This window comes from Penaeus vannamei, chromosome 1, assembly GCF_042767895.1.
Source record: "Penaeus vannamei isolate JL-2024 chromosome 1, ASM4276789v1, whole genome shotgun sequence".
Classification (NCBI taxonomy): domain Eukaryota; kingdom Metazoa; phylum Arthropoda; class Malacostraca; order Decapoda; family Penaeidae; genus Penaeus; species Penaeus vannamei.
Genome location: NC_091549.1, coordinates 23,007,900 through 23,025,399, shown reverse-complemented (window position 1 = coordinate 23,025,399; position 17,500 = coordinate 23,007,900). Strand labels below are relative to the sequence as shown.

At 36.8% G+C, this 17,500-nt stretch overlaps 2 protein-coding genes across 3 annotated transcripts in view; one reads left to right on the top strand and one right to left on the bottom strand.

Annotated features, from left to right (window-relative positions):
* ATPsynD (ATP synthase, subunit D) overlaps positions 1 to 6,750 on the top strand; it is a 7,807-nt gene extending 1,057 nt beyond the window's left edge. The window contains exons 2-4 of the mRNA XM_027376619.2: positions 5,251 to 5,419; positions 6,252 to 6,389; positions 6,522 to 6,750. Of these exons, the coding sequence (XP_027232420.1) occupies positions 5,251 to 5,419; positions 6,252 to 6,389; positions 6,522 to 6,608 (394 nt within the window). The 3' untranslated portion in view covers positions 6,609 to 6,750. The remainder of the gene's footprint in view (positions 1 to 5,250; positions 5,420 to 6,251; positions 6,390 to 6,521) is intronic.
* A 1,528-nt stretch (positions 6,751 to 8,278) lies between these two features.
* On the bottom strand, positions 8,279 to 17,310 carry LOC113823898 (polycomb protein EED). 2 transcript variants are annotated; one of them, XM_027376624.2, is made up of 8 exons: positions 17,092 to 17,310; positions 14,614 to 14,750; positions 14,209 to 14,380; positions 13,821 to 13,956; positions 13,352 to 13,515; positions 9,281 to 9,520; positions 8,976 to 9,128; positions 8,279 to 8,606 (listed from the first exon to the last, which is right to left on the bottom strand). In XM_027376624.2, exons 1-8 carry the CDS (start codon positions 17,146 to 17,148, stop codon positions 8,400 to 8,402), a joined length of 1,266 nt encoding a protein of 421 aa, XP_027232425.1. In that variant the 5' UTR covers positions 17,149 to 17,310; the 3' UTR covers positions 8,279 to 8,399. The 2 variants fall into 2 exon arrangements, with proteins under 2 accessions (XP_027232425.1, XP_027232426.1); XM_027376625.2 differs by lacking the exon at positions 17,092 to 17,310 and adding an exon at positions 16,823 to 16,960.
* Positions 17,311 to 17,500: the final 190 nt, after the last annotated feature.

Genomic DNA, 17,500 nt, shown 5'->3' with positions numbered 1-17,500 from the left:
AAACCAAAATAACGAAAATATATCAAATTAATCCCCCCCCTTCTATTATTATTTTGGGGGGTTTGTCGCACCTAAATGAGTATATATAAGCAAATCGGCAATCGCCATTGCATTTGGGGCATTTAAGGGCCCCCAATGTGAGGCCATGCGACTGGCATATTTCTCCCAAAAGTGCCTGTACCTATCATAATCAATTTTTAAAAACACTATTTATCCATTATGATAAAAGCTACACTATTTTTTCCATTGTCTTTAAAACATAAATATAAACATGAAATAAGCATTTAAACAAATATTTTAACTTGCCCCATGTCACACTGCGCACAAAAATTGCTGGGTCCATCCTTGTCAAGAGCTTACCGTAAAGTATTCAAGTAATGAACATTGTGTATTGTTCCGACATGAGAAGCAATTAATGTAAAGAAGCAGTAACATTGTTAAATTGTTAACAGAGAATCAAGGTTATGATAAAGAAATTATCAATCATAAAATATCTACATTACATAGAAGAATACTTATAGTGTATAAGCATAAAAGGAATAGACGAAATGTAAGTAAAAATAGGATTAAATATTCAGTTAAAATATTAGTAATCGGAAATTATTCCACATTGGGTTCTTTTGAAGACTTTTACAATGGCATCAAAGGATAATTAGACTTTATTAACCATCCCAGTTTTATATCTGGGCCCATCGAGAGCTCCAAAGGACGAAAAAGGTGATTAAAATTGAAGCAATCCCGACAGTACAAAGAAGCAATGAAAGTGATATTTCTGGGTGTAAAGGTATTTGGTTTATTATTTTACCGTGTGAATGCAGCTCTTTATTGCCGTATATACTGAGGTGAAGAGAATGTGTCCTGGAGGATGAGCCCATCCCCCCCCATCGACCCTCCCCTTGGGCACACCTAGTCATGGCAATTTATATTGACATATTAGGTTGGTTTATTGGTCAATATGTTTTTAGGGGGGGTTTGGAACATGTGAATTCTCATAGAGTTTTGCCAAAAGGTAGGTTAGGTTCCCGTAGTTTTTTATTTCTGGCGTGTCGGCCTGTAGAAATTCAAAGATTGCGGTTGCATCCTTAGTATTTCAATGGCTGATTTTTTTTTTGTGCTAGTTTTATACATTTTTGATCTTTATTATTCTTATTTAAGTCTGTTTTACCCCATAATTTCCCTGATCGAATGATTGTCGATTCTCGGTGTTGCTGCTTCTGTGAATGAATCGTTCAGGAGATAGAGTACCATTACTCTCGATTTGTGAGTCCTGTTAGCAGGGGAGGGCAAGAAGTATATCAGGGAAATTATTGGATAAAACAGGCTTGAATAAGAAGAGAAACAATTTTTAAAAATGTGTAAAACTAGCAAAAAAAAAATGATTAACCCATTTATGATGGGCGTCCCATATATGAGACACCTGGAAAAATAAATATTGCTGGGTCCCGCCACTGTGCTGTTGGATTGGAGCTTGCGGAAACCATTATTTTTGGTTTCAAAATATACCGGCATTAGTGGGTTAAAGTTGACCAATTAATTGAAATTCAACGGACTAACACGCCAGAATTTGAAAAACTAGGGGAACCCAACCCACCTTTCGACAAAACTATGGGAATTCACATGTTCCAAACCCCCCTAAAAACGTATTGACCAGTAAACCAGCCTAATATAGTAAATTAAGATGCCGTGACTAGGCGTTGCCCTAGGGGAGGGTTGAACCAAGACCCCCCGTGATGCATGCTCTTCACCTTGTTATGTATGGCAAGATAGTGGCATTCACACTGTAAAATAATAAACCAAATACCTTTATATCTAAAAGCGTCAAACTTTCGTTTGCTTCTTTCTACTTAGCCGCTAGAACACCGAGTGGACTTAGGCTGTGAGCGAAGTGTTATTTCTTGTACCAAGCACTATTACATTTTGTCCTTTACTACAAGAATATAATTTTCAATTTACCCTAACTTAGTGAGTGGATACTGTAAAGATTTTCCCGCGATGTGTAATAATAGTGAAGAACTTAGAAAAAGATGGGTCAATCTTCTCGCTCCTCTGCCATGTATCTCCTTTATTTTCAATTTGCCATAGATGAAAAGTGTTAGTTATCATTCACTACACTTTTTTTTTTTCTTTTTCTTTTTCTTTTTCTTTTACTGTAACCTTGATTGTTATCTGCTGTAAATTTACTGAAATTGATATACAGATGTAAATGGTAGCACCACAAATAAAAGAAAAAGATCCCAGAAAGCACCTCTCAGTCAGGGCAACTTAGATTAATGAATAAAATTTGACAATTGTTTAGAATACACCAAATCCAATTCAATGATATTGATGTATATGGAATAATCTATTACTGCCTCTCCAACACCCGCCACAGAAGACAAATCCTCCTCCACATAGTCACGTCAATATAGAGTATATATCTGACATGTGTGTCCTATGCTCTATCCTGCTGTATATGTGATGGATTCTTTGTTATGCAGGGTATGGGGGGAGCAGCTTCTCATTAGAGGGATTGCAGGGACCCCTGCATTTGACTACATATAATTCTCTGCATGTTATTTATTTCTACCCCAAAATTTCACTGGTAACATTCGTGCCTTCCCCTTCTATTAGGGCCAATATTACGAGTATTGGGGGGGGGGGTTCTCTGTTTCTATATTTAGGTAGTAGAGGATGAGAGGAAGCCATCAGTACCACTATTGTTGTGATTATGAATATTTATATAAATTTTGTGAAATGGAGTTTGAATAAACAAACATTTGCATTGTTATGGCTTTGATGTTTATAGGTTGCTGTATTACAATAAACTGCAAACTGCAGCAAATCTTTCTTATATCAGGACAGTAATAATACATTTTCCATATATTTAATTTTAAGTTTAGCAGCTCGTCATTGCATCAGCTGTGGTGTATGATTCCATCAATATTTTCAAATTGAAAATGACTGTGGGAATGGGGGCACCAAAGTTTGTCAAATATTAATTCAGCCATCCCCTACATTTTTTCTACTATGTTCTATTTTAAAAAATACAAATAATGCTTACTGCCTTTTACAGCTGAAACCCATGATACATTGATAACAAAGGGGACTATATTACATTTAGATATAGCCTTCAAAGTATAATTTACTGTAATATTTACCTCATCATATTAAAATGCCTTATCAAAATAGTGGCTCTAAAGATACAAATGTTAACTAGTGTAGCTGCAGTGCAAATCCAGAACTGACATAGACTTCCTACATAAGTTAACCTGTAGCTGATGGGTGGCTTGTACATACATGCCATGACTGTCGTGGACCAAAACACAAATGGCATCGTATCATGCCCATTCCGGCGCCACTGGCTTGTCGGACGGAGTTTGTTTTTCTCCAATAGGAGCGGCTTCATTTATATGGTAAAGATTTTAGGCAATGACACCTATAATGAAGGTAAACCTTAAAAATTTTAATATTTTTATAAATTATAGCAAAATAAAAGCTTTTAGGTGCTAAATGTTGCTTGCAAACTACCGATCGAGCCGGGCGCAAACAGGGGAAACTGCCAATGCGCGCCAACAATCCCATTCTTATGTCCACTTGCCAAAATTTTTACCCGTTGGCACTGGGTTAAGCAAGTTGTGCAACACGTAAATAATATTTCAGAAGACATGTACACAATGGCCAGTGGGAAGTTCGTTGGCCCAGTTAGAATCCATGACATTTCTTTACACTATCCAAGATTCAGTAATTACCAAGCTCATATTGCTAATCAAAGTTGTCTTTGTAATTGGACTACTGCTGTCCGAGACTTTGCCTATTAGTTATTTTTTCCGACTGGTTACATGTATTGTTACATTGAATATTAATAAAAGAAAAAAAAAATCTGAGCAAATTCTTTTTCAATAGTCGGGTATCAACAAAGCTTACTTTGGCATTTAGTTATCAGGAATTTCATTTCTCAGATTTTTTTTTTTTTTTTTTTTTTTTTTTTTACATAATGTGAATGTAAGTCTCCCATCACTCAATCACCATTCCTTTTACACTGACCACAAGGCTGGATTTAGACAAGGTCCCTTGCCAATCTCCATGTAGTCCTCCCTACCTTTATTTTTATTTTATTATTTTTTATTTATTTTTTATACAAATGTACTCCTCTTTATGGTTTTTATGACTTTAGTACACCATAGGATTCCATTAATTGCGTCATTAGGTCTATTTCGTTCAGAAGTTTTGTAAAATTCAACAAAAAGAACATCATTTAGGTACACAGTTCAGAAATAAAAAAAACAGTAAATATTTAGGAATCACCATCTTTTATAATAATAGCTTTATGCTAATCAGTGTGGCCTCTGCACCACATGGCACTTTGGCGAAGACCAACAACTCTCTACCACTTGTTTTGGCAAGATTGAATTTTTATAGCTCCCTTTTTATTTATTTTTTATTAAGTAAGGGATTAGTCAGACTTCCTTCTCTCTTCCCCACCTTCTCACCAACACTAGTAGAGTTATTGGTCTGTAGACACTGACATTTGAAAGATATTTATCTATTGTTGTTTACTGTAAACTTCTAGAGTGAAGGATAGGTTGGCAGACCTTTTGATATTAACCCATTGGATCTGGGTGTCTCGAGGCTTACACGTGGCCTAAAATCCAGGCATTAGCCTTACTTGAGTGGCAACTTTCCCCCCCATTTTATAATTTTATTACCATTTTTGATGTTTAGAAGTTTTCAAGGTATATATTTGTCATTTGATATCAAATGTTGATGCAGTTTTCTTTGCACAGACTCAATATCTTCTAAGATAGTCTATAACTCTGTGCAGTTACAAAAACAAGTTGTTAACTTATTCAGTCAGTTCACCCCAGCCTGACAGGTGGCATGTATGCTTATGCCAGGGCAGGACTGGACTCTATTCCAGGCATATGTATATGCATACCACATGTGTTGAGCCTACTCAAAGTTATATGGTAAATAGTTGTTAGGCCATCATTGCAATGATATGAGGAGCTAAAAACTCATCAAAAATAGGCTTTAAGTGAGTTTTATCCTAGTTCATTCGAAAATTGTATATGCTACAGAAAAAAAATTATTGGGTGGTAGAAAAACATGCATCCAATGCTTCAAAGTTTTCTCTCGAATGGTTGACTGCAGCCTGATTATGGTCCAATTTGTTACATGGATCCCATGTTGGCATTGAGCTGAAAGGTCATCATAATTACGGTAAACACTACTAGTTAGATTGACTTGTACATTTTTCTTTCTGATTTTCAGAGTGATCACTCTCCCTGAATCAGTACCAGCCATCAACTTCGCAGAATACAAGGCCCGCATCCCTGTTGCTGGCATGGTAGATACCTTCCAGAAAGAGTATGAGGCCCTGAAGGTCCCATACCCTGCAGATACTGTCTCCCAGCAGATTGCGGATGTCGAGTCAGCGGCTGTAAGTAATTTTTTAACTTTTTTTTTGTTTTTTTTTTGTTTTTCCCAGGTTGCAACTTTCTTTATTAGTCTAGTAAAATCATTAAACCACTAATTGCAAATAAGTTGCTCAATACTTTGGGAAGATTATGGGTAAATTTAAGAATATGGGCATACCAAGTATTGCGAGAAGTTGATTTTTTTGCAACAGTTAGAGCAATATAGGAATTGTAATTTTATTTTGTTATATATTGATTTTGTGATTGTGATAATGAAACAATTAACCATCAGTGTTCTAGTTATAATACAAGCTACATACTACCAGATTGCTCCCCCACCCCCCCTCACCAGGTGTCTGAAGTACAAAGGCTTGATCAAGCATAAGCATACCCATTCATTAGGTGTGAAAGTCAAAAATATATGAAATGAGATAAGGCAGATAGATTCTTGAAGTTAGTTGGCAATTATATAACAACCACGCTTCGTGATAGATGAAGCAATATTTTCAGCAGTTTAGAGTTTGATGTAATAATATGATAGGAAAATCGGTTGCCCTTCAACAACTTTGCTAAGACTCAAGAAACCATATATATTATCACCAGATCAAGTTTAAAAATGTGCATTTTCTTTTTTTTTTTTTCTCTCTCACAGCATGGACTTCTCTGAAATTCCAGTGCTGTTGTAACACTAATGACAATCCAGATTTCTTTTATACAATTTAGTAAATATAAACACTTCTCTTTACTAAGCAAATTGATCATCTTTAATGTTTCATGACAATAGTTGTAGTTCTCTAATTGGTAGTTCTTAGTTTTTTCTGGGGACCAAAATTTCACTGGAAAATACTTTTGCAGGCTGCTGAAGTACAAGCCTTCATCAAGGGCAGTGAAGCCCGTATTGCAAAGTTGACTGAGGAACTTGGCCATTGGGAGGCCATGATCCCATATGACCAGATGACCATGGAGGAATGGGCAGAAGCATTCCCAGAGCAGGTAAGGCAGTCTTGTTTTGCTGCAGGATGGTTGCTATATCCAGTTCATTTCATATATGAATTATTCCAATTTGCATTATATAAATTTTAATACACAAGAACAGAGGTTGATTATCTTTTTCTCTCATTTTAGGCCATTTCCATGGAGAAACCCACCATGTGGCCCCATCACCCTGAGGACCAGCCTGGCTATGTCGCCAAGGAAGGAGCCGAGCACTAAAATAGTAAACTACTTTCAGCGTTCATGTGAAACATCCAATTGCATTCTTTTTTCAGAATTATTACCACAGTGGAGATGTTCTATATTACTTGAAATTTAATGTATAAATAAAGGAAGTACAGTGAATGTAAATAGATTTTGATTTGTAGTTTCATTATTCCTGTTCAAGGGAAAAGAGAGTATCAAATTTTAATTTCCCAGTCAGCTATGGCTGTTTTTTTTTTGGGCCATTTCTTTGTTTATGCAGAACTTCAAAAATATGGCTTTGCTCATAATAAATTGGCAATAGATCTATAAGCATGTAGTTTTTGCTTGGAGAATTAATATATGTAGCAGACAGTATGAAATATCACCTTTTCATGGAATTTATTTGTGTCTGACACAAAATCCAGGCATTTTACTTGAGTGGTGTGTGGGTTGTCAACCTAGTCTCTTTGCATACCCTTTGCAGTGTTCTCTTTTTCTGCATTTTTTTTTTGCTTTTTGGGCATTTTCCAATGTGTATTAAGATAATAGACGTCTTACATACTCCAAATCATCTCTATGGTCTTTAAGTGCCACAAAAACTAGTAAATGGTGTCCTAGATGTAGACAGGCCAGTTGAACCGTGCCTGTACACACACCCTCTTGGATATGTCTCCTTTTAGCACAATACCCTTCCCTTTCTGACAGTCGTCCTGTTAGCTGTCCATTTCATTTTGTAACCTTCCCGGGATCTTACTTCTGATACCAATTTCTACCCATATTACCTATTGTTTTCTGTATAATGGCTCTTTTGCACTGTTCCTCATTTCTTAGATACTTTCCATTTGATATAATTGCGTTTGACACCCTTCCCCTTTTTACTAATCCCTGCCTTCCCCCATTTCCTCCCTCTTTACCCATTACACTACTATATTATTCTATATTACTCTAGAACCTTGGACATCTAAGTTAGTCTGTATGATTACTCAATTTGCACATCTTTGTTTTAACCATTAACCTCTTCTTTCTAAAAACTGCTCTCCAATTTAATCACTAAGGCCCTTCCCCTCCTTTCCCAATGGACATCCTTGCAGAATCCCACAACTTTAATAAAATCATGTATTTCCTAATGTTGCACATTTAATCAACTAACACTGCTCTTCACCCTTTTTACACCTTTCTTAGTGCTATGTGACCTTTGATTTTTTTTTTTTTTTTTTTTGTAACCATCTCCAAATGCCAACAATTAACACATCTATGTAGGCCACTTCGGATAAAATGTGTCATTTCTTTAAAAGCAATTGATCATGCCCACTTGTGTGTATAAGCTTTTAGACAAATTAAAAGTATATAAGGAAAACTGACAGACAAAAACAGGAACTGAAGTTGATTATCTACAGCCTTTTCTTTCATTTGACATTTACCATTCTGGGGAGAAATGGGAAGATTCTAGGCATGAAATGCAATGTGATATATATAAAATAAAAACTAAACCATTCAGAAATTAAACTTTCGGCTTCACAAACAGGCCTATTATATAAAAGCCAAATTCTAAAGGTATATGTATTTCACATATGAAAGATGAAAGATAAAAGGCAATATAAAGCCTTGGGACCACAACAGAAAAGATGGGTACAAGTGATCTTGAATTTAAAACCTTTTTACATGAGAAAGCAAGGAAAAACAGGTTGTACATAAACTCTCTACATGGCAGTATCTTTATTGATCAGTATCATAAACATAATGGCAGTGGTTTCACAGCTCAATCTTGGATCTAAGGACTTACACATTTACACAAAAAAAAGGGGGGAGGGGAGGGATCAATGCCTACTGTTGCATTACTCTATCCCAACGCCATATTGTAGCATCATCACATACAGTTATGAGGATGTTACCATTGCGAGATAATGCTGTTTGTCTAATGGGTGCTACACACTTTGGATGTGTCAGAGTGGAACATCTGGCTTGTGAAGGATCAGAGATGTCAAGGTCCCACACATATGTCCGGCCAAGCTGATTACCAACGGCCAATACCTGAAAGATGTACAAGTAAATAAATACAGTACTGGGGCTACACAATTACATTTTTGTGTGCGCATTTACCACCATATACTAATTTATCTAAAAGTACTTGTAAAGGGAGATATCTTGAAACAGTATTGTTATTAGTTATAATATATTTTTTATTATAACTAATAAACACACTACCCTTTACAAGAGTTCCCTTATATAAAAAAAAAAAAAAAGTACAAAAACAATCTTACTGGGCTAAATATAACAGCAAATCATAATGGAAGTCAAATATCACAATGCTGATTTCTTACATTACTAATGGAAGTCAAATATCACAATGCTGATTTCTTACATTACTCAACATAGAAAAAGCAATTCTGGATGACTAACCTTTTGCCAAAAGTCCAAAGCAAACCTCATAAACCAGATCTCACATTCCTTGTAATCAAATTTCTGAATAATTGTGACATTGGTATCATTGTGCTTCAATTCAGTCTGGTTCAGTAAGCCTGGCTTCCAACACACTATTGTATTTTCACAGCTCTAAAAAAGAAAGAAAAAAACATATAAGAAATAGTATTACAGTAACAGGTGGGTATTGTAGAGAGGATAGAGTAGAGTAGAATTTAAAGATGCACTGGAAGGAAAACCAAAGCCTTACTAGCAAACTACATACAAATTGTGATTTTCCTTACCTTAGAGAGGATAAATTTTCCTAACCAACGCACACAATCCACATAGTTTCTATGGATGTCCCTCGTGGAGAAGTCGGGAAAATTTTGCTGGAGTGTTGGAAAGGGTTGCACTGCTCTGCTTGGGTTGAAAGTGTACGAGTGATTGATGGTCTTGAGCATTATGTCCGAGGTTAATTTCCAAATCTTCAGCGAGTGATCCATTCCACAGGATACTATGCAAGTTCCTTCCACATCTATATCCTGAAAGAAATATTACCTATTTAGTAATCTTCCTCCTAACAACTTTCAACAGAGAACTGTACATAAATCTTAGTACAATAGGAGAAACAGACCAGTCAGCTGTTCAATAGATATAGAAAATATATATTGTTTGCTAACATATACAATTACTGTCTACAAAGTAAACTAAGTGAGTACCATATGTTTTGTGTGGCACCTACGGACTGTTAGTTTAACAAATTACTAGCAAAAATGCTTGCATACATTACATGGAAAAATGTCTGAATCTGTGAATTTGTATTTAATCTACACGCACATGTATACAAGTCACTAAATATCTTTAATTACATATATTTATATCCTTAAATTTTTAGAACATTTAAAATACAGTAACATGAATTTCCTGACATAGTATGAATGATAATGTTACAGACTACATCAAATTTACATTGAAAAAAACTTTTTTCAATGTTAACAAAACCAACTCTAAACACAGAATGATAATTTTTCATAAAACATTTGCAAAAAAAATTACATATATAATATGTAGACTGCCTGTAAGTACAAGATCTGGTGTGTGTGTGCATGCAAAGTGCATATAAATAATACACACACATGTACATCTACATTAATGCACATGTTTGCAAATAGAAACATGTCATCTCTTTGTGCAACAAACTGCATCTGATACAAGTTTCTATGACTATTACAAGATAATAAACTATCATAAACTATCAAATCTTTCATTTTTTTTTTTTTTTATTGATTTGATTTTGTTTTTGCTATTGTATCATATAAAGCTTGTAAAACCACAAACAAATTGAAGTGGATTATTATTATCATTATTATTATCATATATATATTTTTTATATTTACAAATTAGTTTATTCAGATTACATTTCATTGCATACTTCAGCATCCTCTTGGATGGAGTATTTTCAGAGGGGAAAAAATTGGGGGGCATTCCAAAAAAAATGCCCCGCAATTGAAGACCTGCATATATTGTGTAGTACATGTGGTATAAAACCACAAATGCATTCTGCTATGAAGTATTGAAACTATGTAGTTCCCATGGAATTTGAATGGGGAGGAGGGGGAACAGGGGTAGAAGGAAGAGATACTGGGCGAGAAGGTGAGACATCTTGGGAAGATGGGAGGGGAGCAGAGCAAAGGGTAGTTTTGGAATAGGTAGAAAAACTTTGTCGTCGTGGGTCCTGTCTGGCCTTACGTAGAGTGAGGCCTAGTCTGAATCTGAGAAATGCTACCTCAGATTTGAACTTGTAGGAAGGACAGCTCCTATAAAATACATTATGGGAGCCACTACAATTTATACACACACGTAACTGAGCAGAGCAATTTAAACAGTCATGATCAAGTCAGGTACATGGATGGACAACACAACTAATATAAACTTCAGAGGGGAGGTCATATATACCGAAGCTAATCTTAGCAATATTGGTGCATGATTTACCATGACCTCTAGGAAGAATAGTGTAGCACTCTACTACCACTGCATCAAAGTCATTAAGGTAGGTAAGCAGGTCATTTTCACTGTGACTAGTCCTTTTCGTAGACATGACTATCAGTCAGGGATATGGAAACAGTTCTAGTACAAGTATTATGAGAAACGTGAGGCTGGGCATTTAGGGTAGATAGTGCACAATCTTGGGACTTGGATGTAGCTGTGACAAGGTATGAATAGCTGGAATGACTGCAAAAGGAAACCTTGCCTACTTGTTTTTGGAGACATTTTTGTAAGAGAAGGGTATTGTCAGAGTCAAGGGCTGTAGGGGGGAATCACAAAAAATCAATCCCACTTTTGAGCACTCAAAAGATTTGTAGAGGTGGAAGCAGTAGAAAGACAATGGCGGGAGGATGATAGGGTGGTGTGAAGTGAGGTAGTAATGCAGGTAGGAGGACAGTAAGGATGAAGAATATTAATAAGATGCCTAGACAATAGGAGATTAAATGTTAACCCATTACTGCCGGTATATCTTGAAGGCGAAAATAATTGTTTCCAGGCTGCTACAAAATCAGCGCGTGGGGCTGGCCCGGACTCTGCCCTTGTGCCGGCCGCAGCCCGCAGCTGAGTTGGAGAGCGAGCCCCAATACAGCGTCACCCTTTTTTTTCTGGGTGTCTCATATGTGGGACACCTGTCGTAAGTGGGTTAATATTGAGAGAGGAAGGGATGAATTATGAATATTCAATAATGAACTGGGTGGATGGTTTGGAATGGACAGAGTTGTCAATAAATATCAAGGGAGTATTAGTATCAGTGGTCAGAGTTGTGGTCAAAGGAAAGGCAAATGTTGGGAAACCAATGAAAACAAATTTAGATAAGCAGTTGATGAAGGAGCAAGCCTTAATGCCCCTAATACAGGTAAAAAATTTTAAAATTAATTTTAGCCATGGTGAGCATGAAATAAGTTGGGAAAGGAAATGGTCTATCCCTCAAGAGTCTCCGTAAGAGATAACCAAGGGAATAATGTGTCCATGGCTTCTGGAGGCCATTCAATGGCTGACACAAAGCCAGCCTTTCATCCTTTCAGCATGGCTCTCACACCTTAGGAAGTAGATAGAAGGGAACGAAGAAGAGAAGGCAGTGGAAGGGCAGGTAAGAAAAGAAAAAGCGAACTTAGTTGAGATCAGGGCTGAGGTCCAAAGTAGGAGTGATCCCCTGCTTTGGGCCTCAGTCACCATCTTCTAAGCCCCCTCATGACAATAATGAGCAAGGAATTGAGGGGGAACTATTATGGAGGGAGATGATAAAAAAGTATAAACTGATATTATCAAACATTACTGATTTAACACAAATGAAGCCATTAGTGCTGGACGACATCTATTCTTGCTATGAAGAGGCAAAATGTTGGATGGCATATATGGTTATTGTGTAGTCAAACCTGTTCTGTGTTCACATTTGCAAGCCAGTTTCTCATTTTTTAGTTGCCTCAGTAAGGTAGATGCTGTTTTTGCCAAAAGTTTCTTGGAAGATTTCTAACCTTCGTCCGGAGTGTTAGTTTAGATTTGCTGGTCGAGGGAGACTATATTTACCTTCACAAATATTGGCTCCTCCCATATGGATATTGTGCCTTCAACATGTTCTCAATTCATTATGAAACCTGAGTTCCTTTAGAGGAGCAAAATGCTCTTTTCAAACTTCTTTAATTAACCCCAAAATTTCACTGTGGTGTTGTACAAAAGAAAAAAATAATACAAAAAAGAAATGGGGGGGGGGGGGGAGAAAAGAAGGAAAGAAAGAAAAAAATAAATAAAGTAAGAAAGAAAAAAAGAAAAAAGAAAAAAAAAATATATATGTATTTATATGTATATAATCATATATAGAAAAAATAAACAAATAAATATCTAAGTTGAACACTAGATGTTGATTGCTTGTTCTATTATTCAGTCTTATGTAAGGAAATATTTTAAATGTTATTTTTTCTATGCCTAAAATTTCAAATCTCTCTAGTAAAAAATGTATCATAACTAGAAAGTTTTTGATGCAGAAAACAGATATCTAGAACCTTAAAACTATTCAGGATATTCCAACATGAATATTCAGTACTTTCAATTTGTGTCATGATCTGAAAGGCCTTTTCTCGGATGTTATTCATACAACAAAAAATCATGTCTATGTGGGTTTTATGAGATAATGGTATACGAAAGTGTGATAAATACTATAATACCATGGGAAATATCCTTTGGTCTAAAGAATACGGAACTATTTCATATAACACATATATAGCATCTATCAATATACAATGCTAAATATGTGAATGCTGAAACAAACAGCAGAGAAAAAATCTATCTATAAGCTTGGAGTCTAAATCAGGCATAAAACCAATACTTACTGCACTCAGCACTTCATCCCTGTGCGCTTCCACACCTCCAAAGAGGGCAACAAGAATATCCGTACGTATGTTCCACATCCTCAGTGCATGGTCCTTGCTTACAGACAGGAGGAGGTTTGGGTCCCGAGGATGGAACTTGAGTTCATTGATAGCATTTCCATGACCTATTCAGAAGAGTAAACAGAGATAGATAAACACGTATACACACATCTGTACCTATATCCATACATCCATCTACAGTATTCTAAATAATAAAAAGAAAAATGATGATGAATAAATAAAATTATAATTTTTCCTATTTAATTTGAAATCCTTTCTTTCTTTTCTTTGTTCATTTTTTCTGTCAATGAAAATAGGGTTGAAAAACAATTTATGAAAATCACTGAACATTTCTACAGTATAAATACTTCCTAGACCTCACTGACTACTTAAATATATGATGATATATAACAAGATCAACTATACCTACCAACAAAATGCTTGACACACTGCATAGTTGCCAGGGAGAAGATGCGTATGACACCACGTGACCCAGCAGCTGCCAAGATGGGTCGGCCAGTTTCTGTGTCAAAACTCCATGCTACAGTGTAAAAATTCTCTTCTGTCTGGAATATCCAAAATCAGTACAAATGAAATCAAACCAAACCATAAAAAAAGAATCAGATGAATTACTAAAAATACAGATATCAAGAGAATTGCTGAGAGTAATACAACAAAAATATCTTTCTTTCTGCTTTTTCTAATTCATCTACCACAAAGATTCTTCTCTTTAACAAGTCCAAACACTTACACATCCCACTGAATACCATATCCTGGAAATATGCTGCTCATCTACCACAAGGGGATCATGCACTCACATCCGGATCACTGTAGCACTGTAGGAGCTTAGTTGATCCATCCTCCATGCACTGGTAAATAGAGATGCGATTGTTGCCCGCCGTGGCAAAGACTAGTGGCTGCCCGTCTCGCAAGTGTTGGTTGAACTGCACACCAAATATGGGCTGAGCATGATCTTCCTTCATGTAACATCTGTTAGAAAGAAAAACAAAAATTATATTACATCATATTACCCATATCCATATGAACATAAAACATTTGCTTTCATATTTTCAAATATTGAAGGAAAAACCAATAATGGTAAACTACAAAATGCATGTTTATGGCATTGTCTTGATTTTGCAAATACCCTTCAAAACACACCAAGTAAAATTCCTCCTCTGAATTTGCCTTTCCAAATATGCAAACCACTGCAGATTACTTACGTAAATTTGTAGCCCATCTTTAAGGGTTGTGGAACCTTTTTGCGACCTCTCTTGTTCCGTCCTTTCCTACGCTGTGTAGGGGTTCCACTTCGAGAGTTGTCAGCATTGGAACCACTCCCTACACTTGAAGTGTCATCCTATTGAAGGTTACATAGTTGTTTATTTAATTTTTGGGCACTACCCAGTACTGTCAAAAGTGATAAGTAAGAATTTTTTATAGACTGAATAATTATGGCAATAAGGTCTCTTGTGCCTAGATCTAAAGTACAGCACCAATACTGAGGACTTAAAGAACCCCTCTGGGTCTATGGGGGAAGCCAGACAATACACCAAGAAAGGAATAGGTAGTGGAAGGGAAAAAGAGACGGACAAAAGAGAAAAGATGATATTTGATAGAGTTTCAGATTCACACAGCCATATGGCACAAGGTAAACTTTACCTGTTATGGATAGAGTGATAGAAAATAAAATGGTAAATCTTTTCAGTATGAACACACTAAGCAAGGGCATTTAAAACAAGATACTTTTGTAAAAAACAAAAAGTTGCAGTTAGGGGTAAGAATTTGCGCATACAAAAGGTAATACCACAAATAAATGAAAAAATTGCAGAATGTGCTGCTCACAGCCCAAGTACACATGTTGTACCTGAGTTTCAGCTCAATCTTGCTGTACATACACCAAGGTGAAGACAAGGTATGCTGGGGGGTAACCAGCAGTTATGCCCAGTCATTGTAATTTAGATTGTTGAATAAATCATTTGCTGTGGAGTTGGTGAGTGTGCCCATACTGTAAAGATTTACCAATAGGACTCCTGGTTTGAGTTATGGCCAGGGAGGGTTGTTATTTATCCATATCAATGCAGCAGTGCATTATTCCATCTTTCAGTATACTTTTTGTTAAAATACTGTACTAATACATAAAATAATCTGAAGAGACAAATAATAAAGTCAGAAATGAAGATAAATGGTAGTGTCGGAATGCCATGTGGAGAGTAAATCCAAGGCGATTGGGTAGGAATCCTTGGGTTAGGAAGGTTTTTAGTTCATAAGCCCATATTTTAGGTTCCCTAGGCAACAGGTACCAATATTTTCCTTGATAATTAATCTTGCACATAGCAGGGGAGGGTATGAAAGCTATCAGGGAAACTGCAGGATAAAATATGAATAATCTACACAAAATCAATAATTATCTTGTCTATTGGAGGGGGCTTTACCCCCCCAACCCCCACCCAGAAATATAAAGAATCCTCCATATATTCACGGCAAGAGAGAGGGAATGACTACCATGCAAGAGCATCATTGCCAAGTCTGTCTGACACTCTCCTCTGCCCTGAATATACGGTGGATTCTTTGTTTTCTTGAGTAGGGGTTGGGGGGCTACAACCCCCATTGGAAGTTTCGCAGGAGGCACAGTCCCTTGCATTAGACTATATAGTGACTGATTCTGTGTACATTATTCATTTTTTCCCTGAAATTGCAACCTCCCCATGCTTGGTTGCTGCCCCCAACAATATGCATGTTATGTGCTCATTAGCGCCCTGCACATTATTATTGAGATTGAGACCTGCCCTGAACAAAGAATCAACCAAGGTAGAGTGTAGGACAGACCCGGCAATGGACGCTCCTGTATGTCAGTCGTACACTCTACCCTGCTGTGATTTCTATGTCTTTCATAGCGGAGGCTGCAGGGGGAACAGTCCCTTGCATTTGGCAATATACCAACTGATTCTGTATATATCACATAATTTCCCTGATACCTTTCATGCTCTCCCCTGCTATCAGAGCCAAGAATATGGTTCTTTTGGGGGAATCTGCATCAAATGCCCTACATATAAGAACAGAGGAAATTGCGAGGATTCCATTGATACCAATATCATCATGATCAGTCATGTGAAGGTACTAAGAATAATTACCCTTTCATTTACATCACTTCCGATGGAAAATAATGGGATTCACACATATTTTACAATGTGAATAATTGAATCAAAGAATAACAATTGTATAGTTGGATGGCTATGTTCCTAAAATGTTTAAAAATCTCTACAGTACAGGTTTAATGTCCTTTTGCTGGATTCCTAATCCTATGGATGCCCTGGCAAATGCCTGAGTCTGCAGGTGTCCTCTTTAATAAATAATTGTGGACTTGCTTACACTCCCTATAGTGTTTCTATAGAATCTTAGGGTTCTTAGCTATTCCCTGACAGATTTTACCTCCGTTCTTCTCTACCCCCGGCCCGTCGTCCTCCCAAACACGACCCAAGCCTCAGAGCAGACAACAGCCCCCAACACAAAGCACAAGTTTCCCCAAGCGAAAGATTCACAGAAAACCAGCTCGCAGTTCAAATCCCTTGGCTCAAACCTCCTCCTCGTCTTCATCTCCTCTCTCCCGTGCCTTTCAACCCTTCCTTGAATCACCCTTCTTTCCTGTAGCCGAGAAAACCTTTCAAAGAAACCCCAAACCAAGCTCGAAAAAATCTGACCAGGTCCTCGCCAGAGTCATCGGCCACGGAATTGCTGTCTCCATTCGGTAGAGTCATCTCGGAAAATCGTCTCTTCACTTTCTTCTTTCTTTAACACCACGCTTTCTTATCCAGGCATTAAAAGGCGGCCTCTGTCCCTCAATAAAAAATAGTTAACAAGGTGTTTGTGTCTCTCGGTGGAGTTCCTTGGGGTTCCTTCCCGCGCCTCAGACTCAAGTTAAATCCGGTGGTTGCAGTTGATCGTTATTTTTTTTGCTTTTTATTTTGCTCCTCCGGTACTTAGGATTTTCATTTAATTCTGTTTTATTTTACTTAAAGATTTTAATGCGTCTGTTTGTTCTTTCATATTTGTTGTTTTATCATTTATGGAGAGGTATACATTTATCCCTTACTTGTAAGTTCCCCCATC

Bases quoted from the DNA above. Each gene is read 5' to 3' on its own strand.
- LOC113823898 (XM_027376624.2), bottom strand. From the start codon at position 17,148: ATGACTCTACCGAATGGAGACAGCAATTCCGTGGCCGATGACTCTGGC. The intron at 13,957-14,208 runs GTGAGTGCATGA...TGGATATTCCAG, and splicing joins AGTGCTACAGTGATCCGGAT to ACAGAAGAGAATTTTTACAC. The intron at 9,521-13,351 runs GTAAGTATTGGT...TATTTCTTTCAG, and splicing joins GGGATGAAGTGCTGAGTGCA to GATATAGATGTGGAAGGAAC.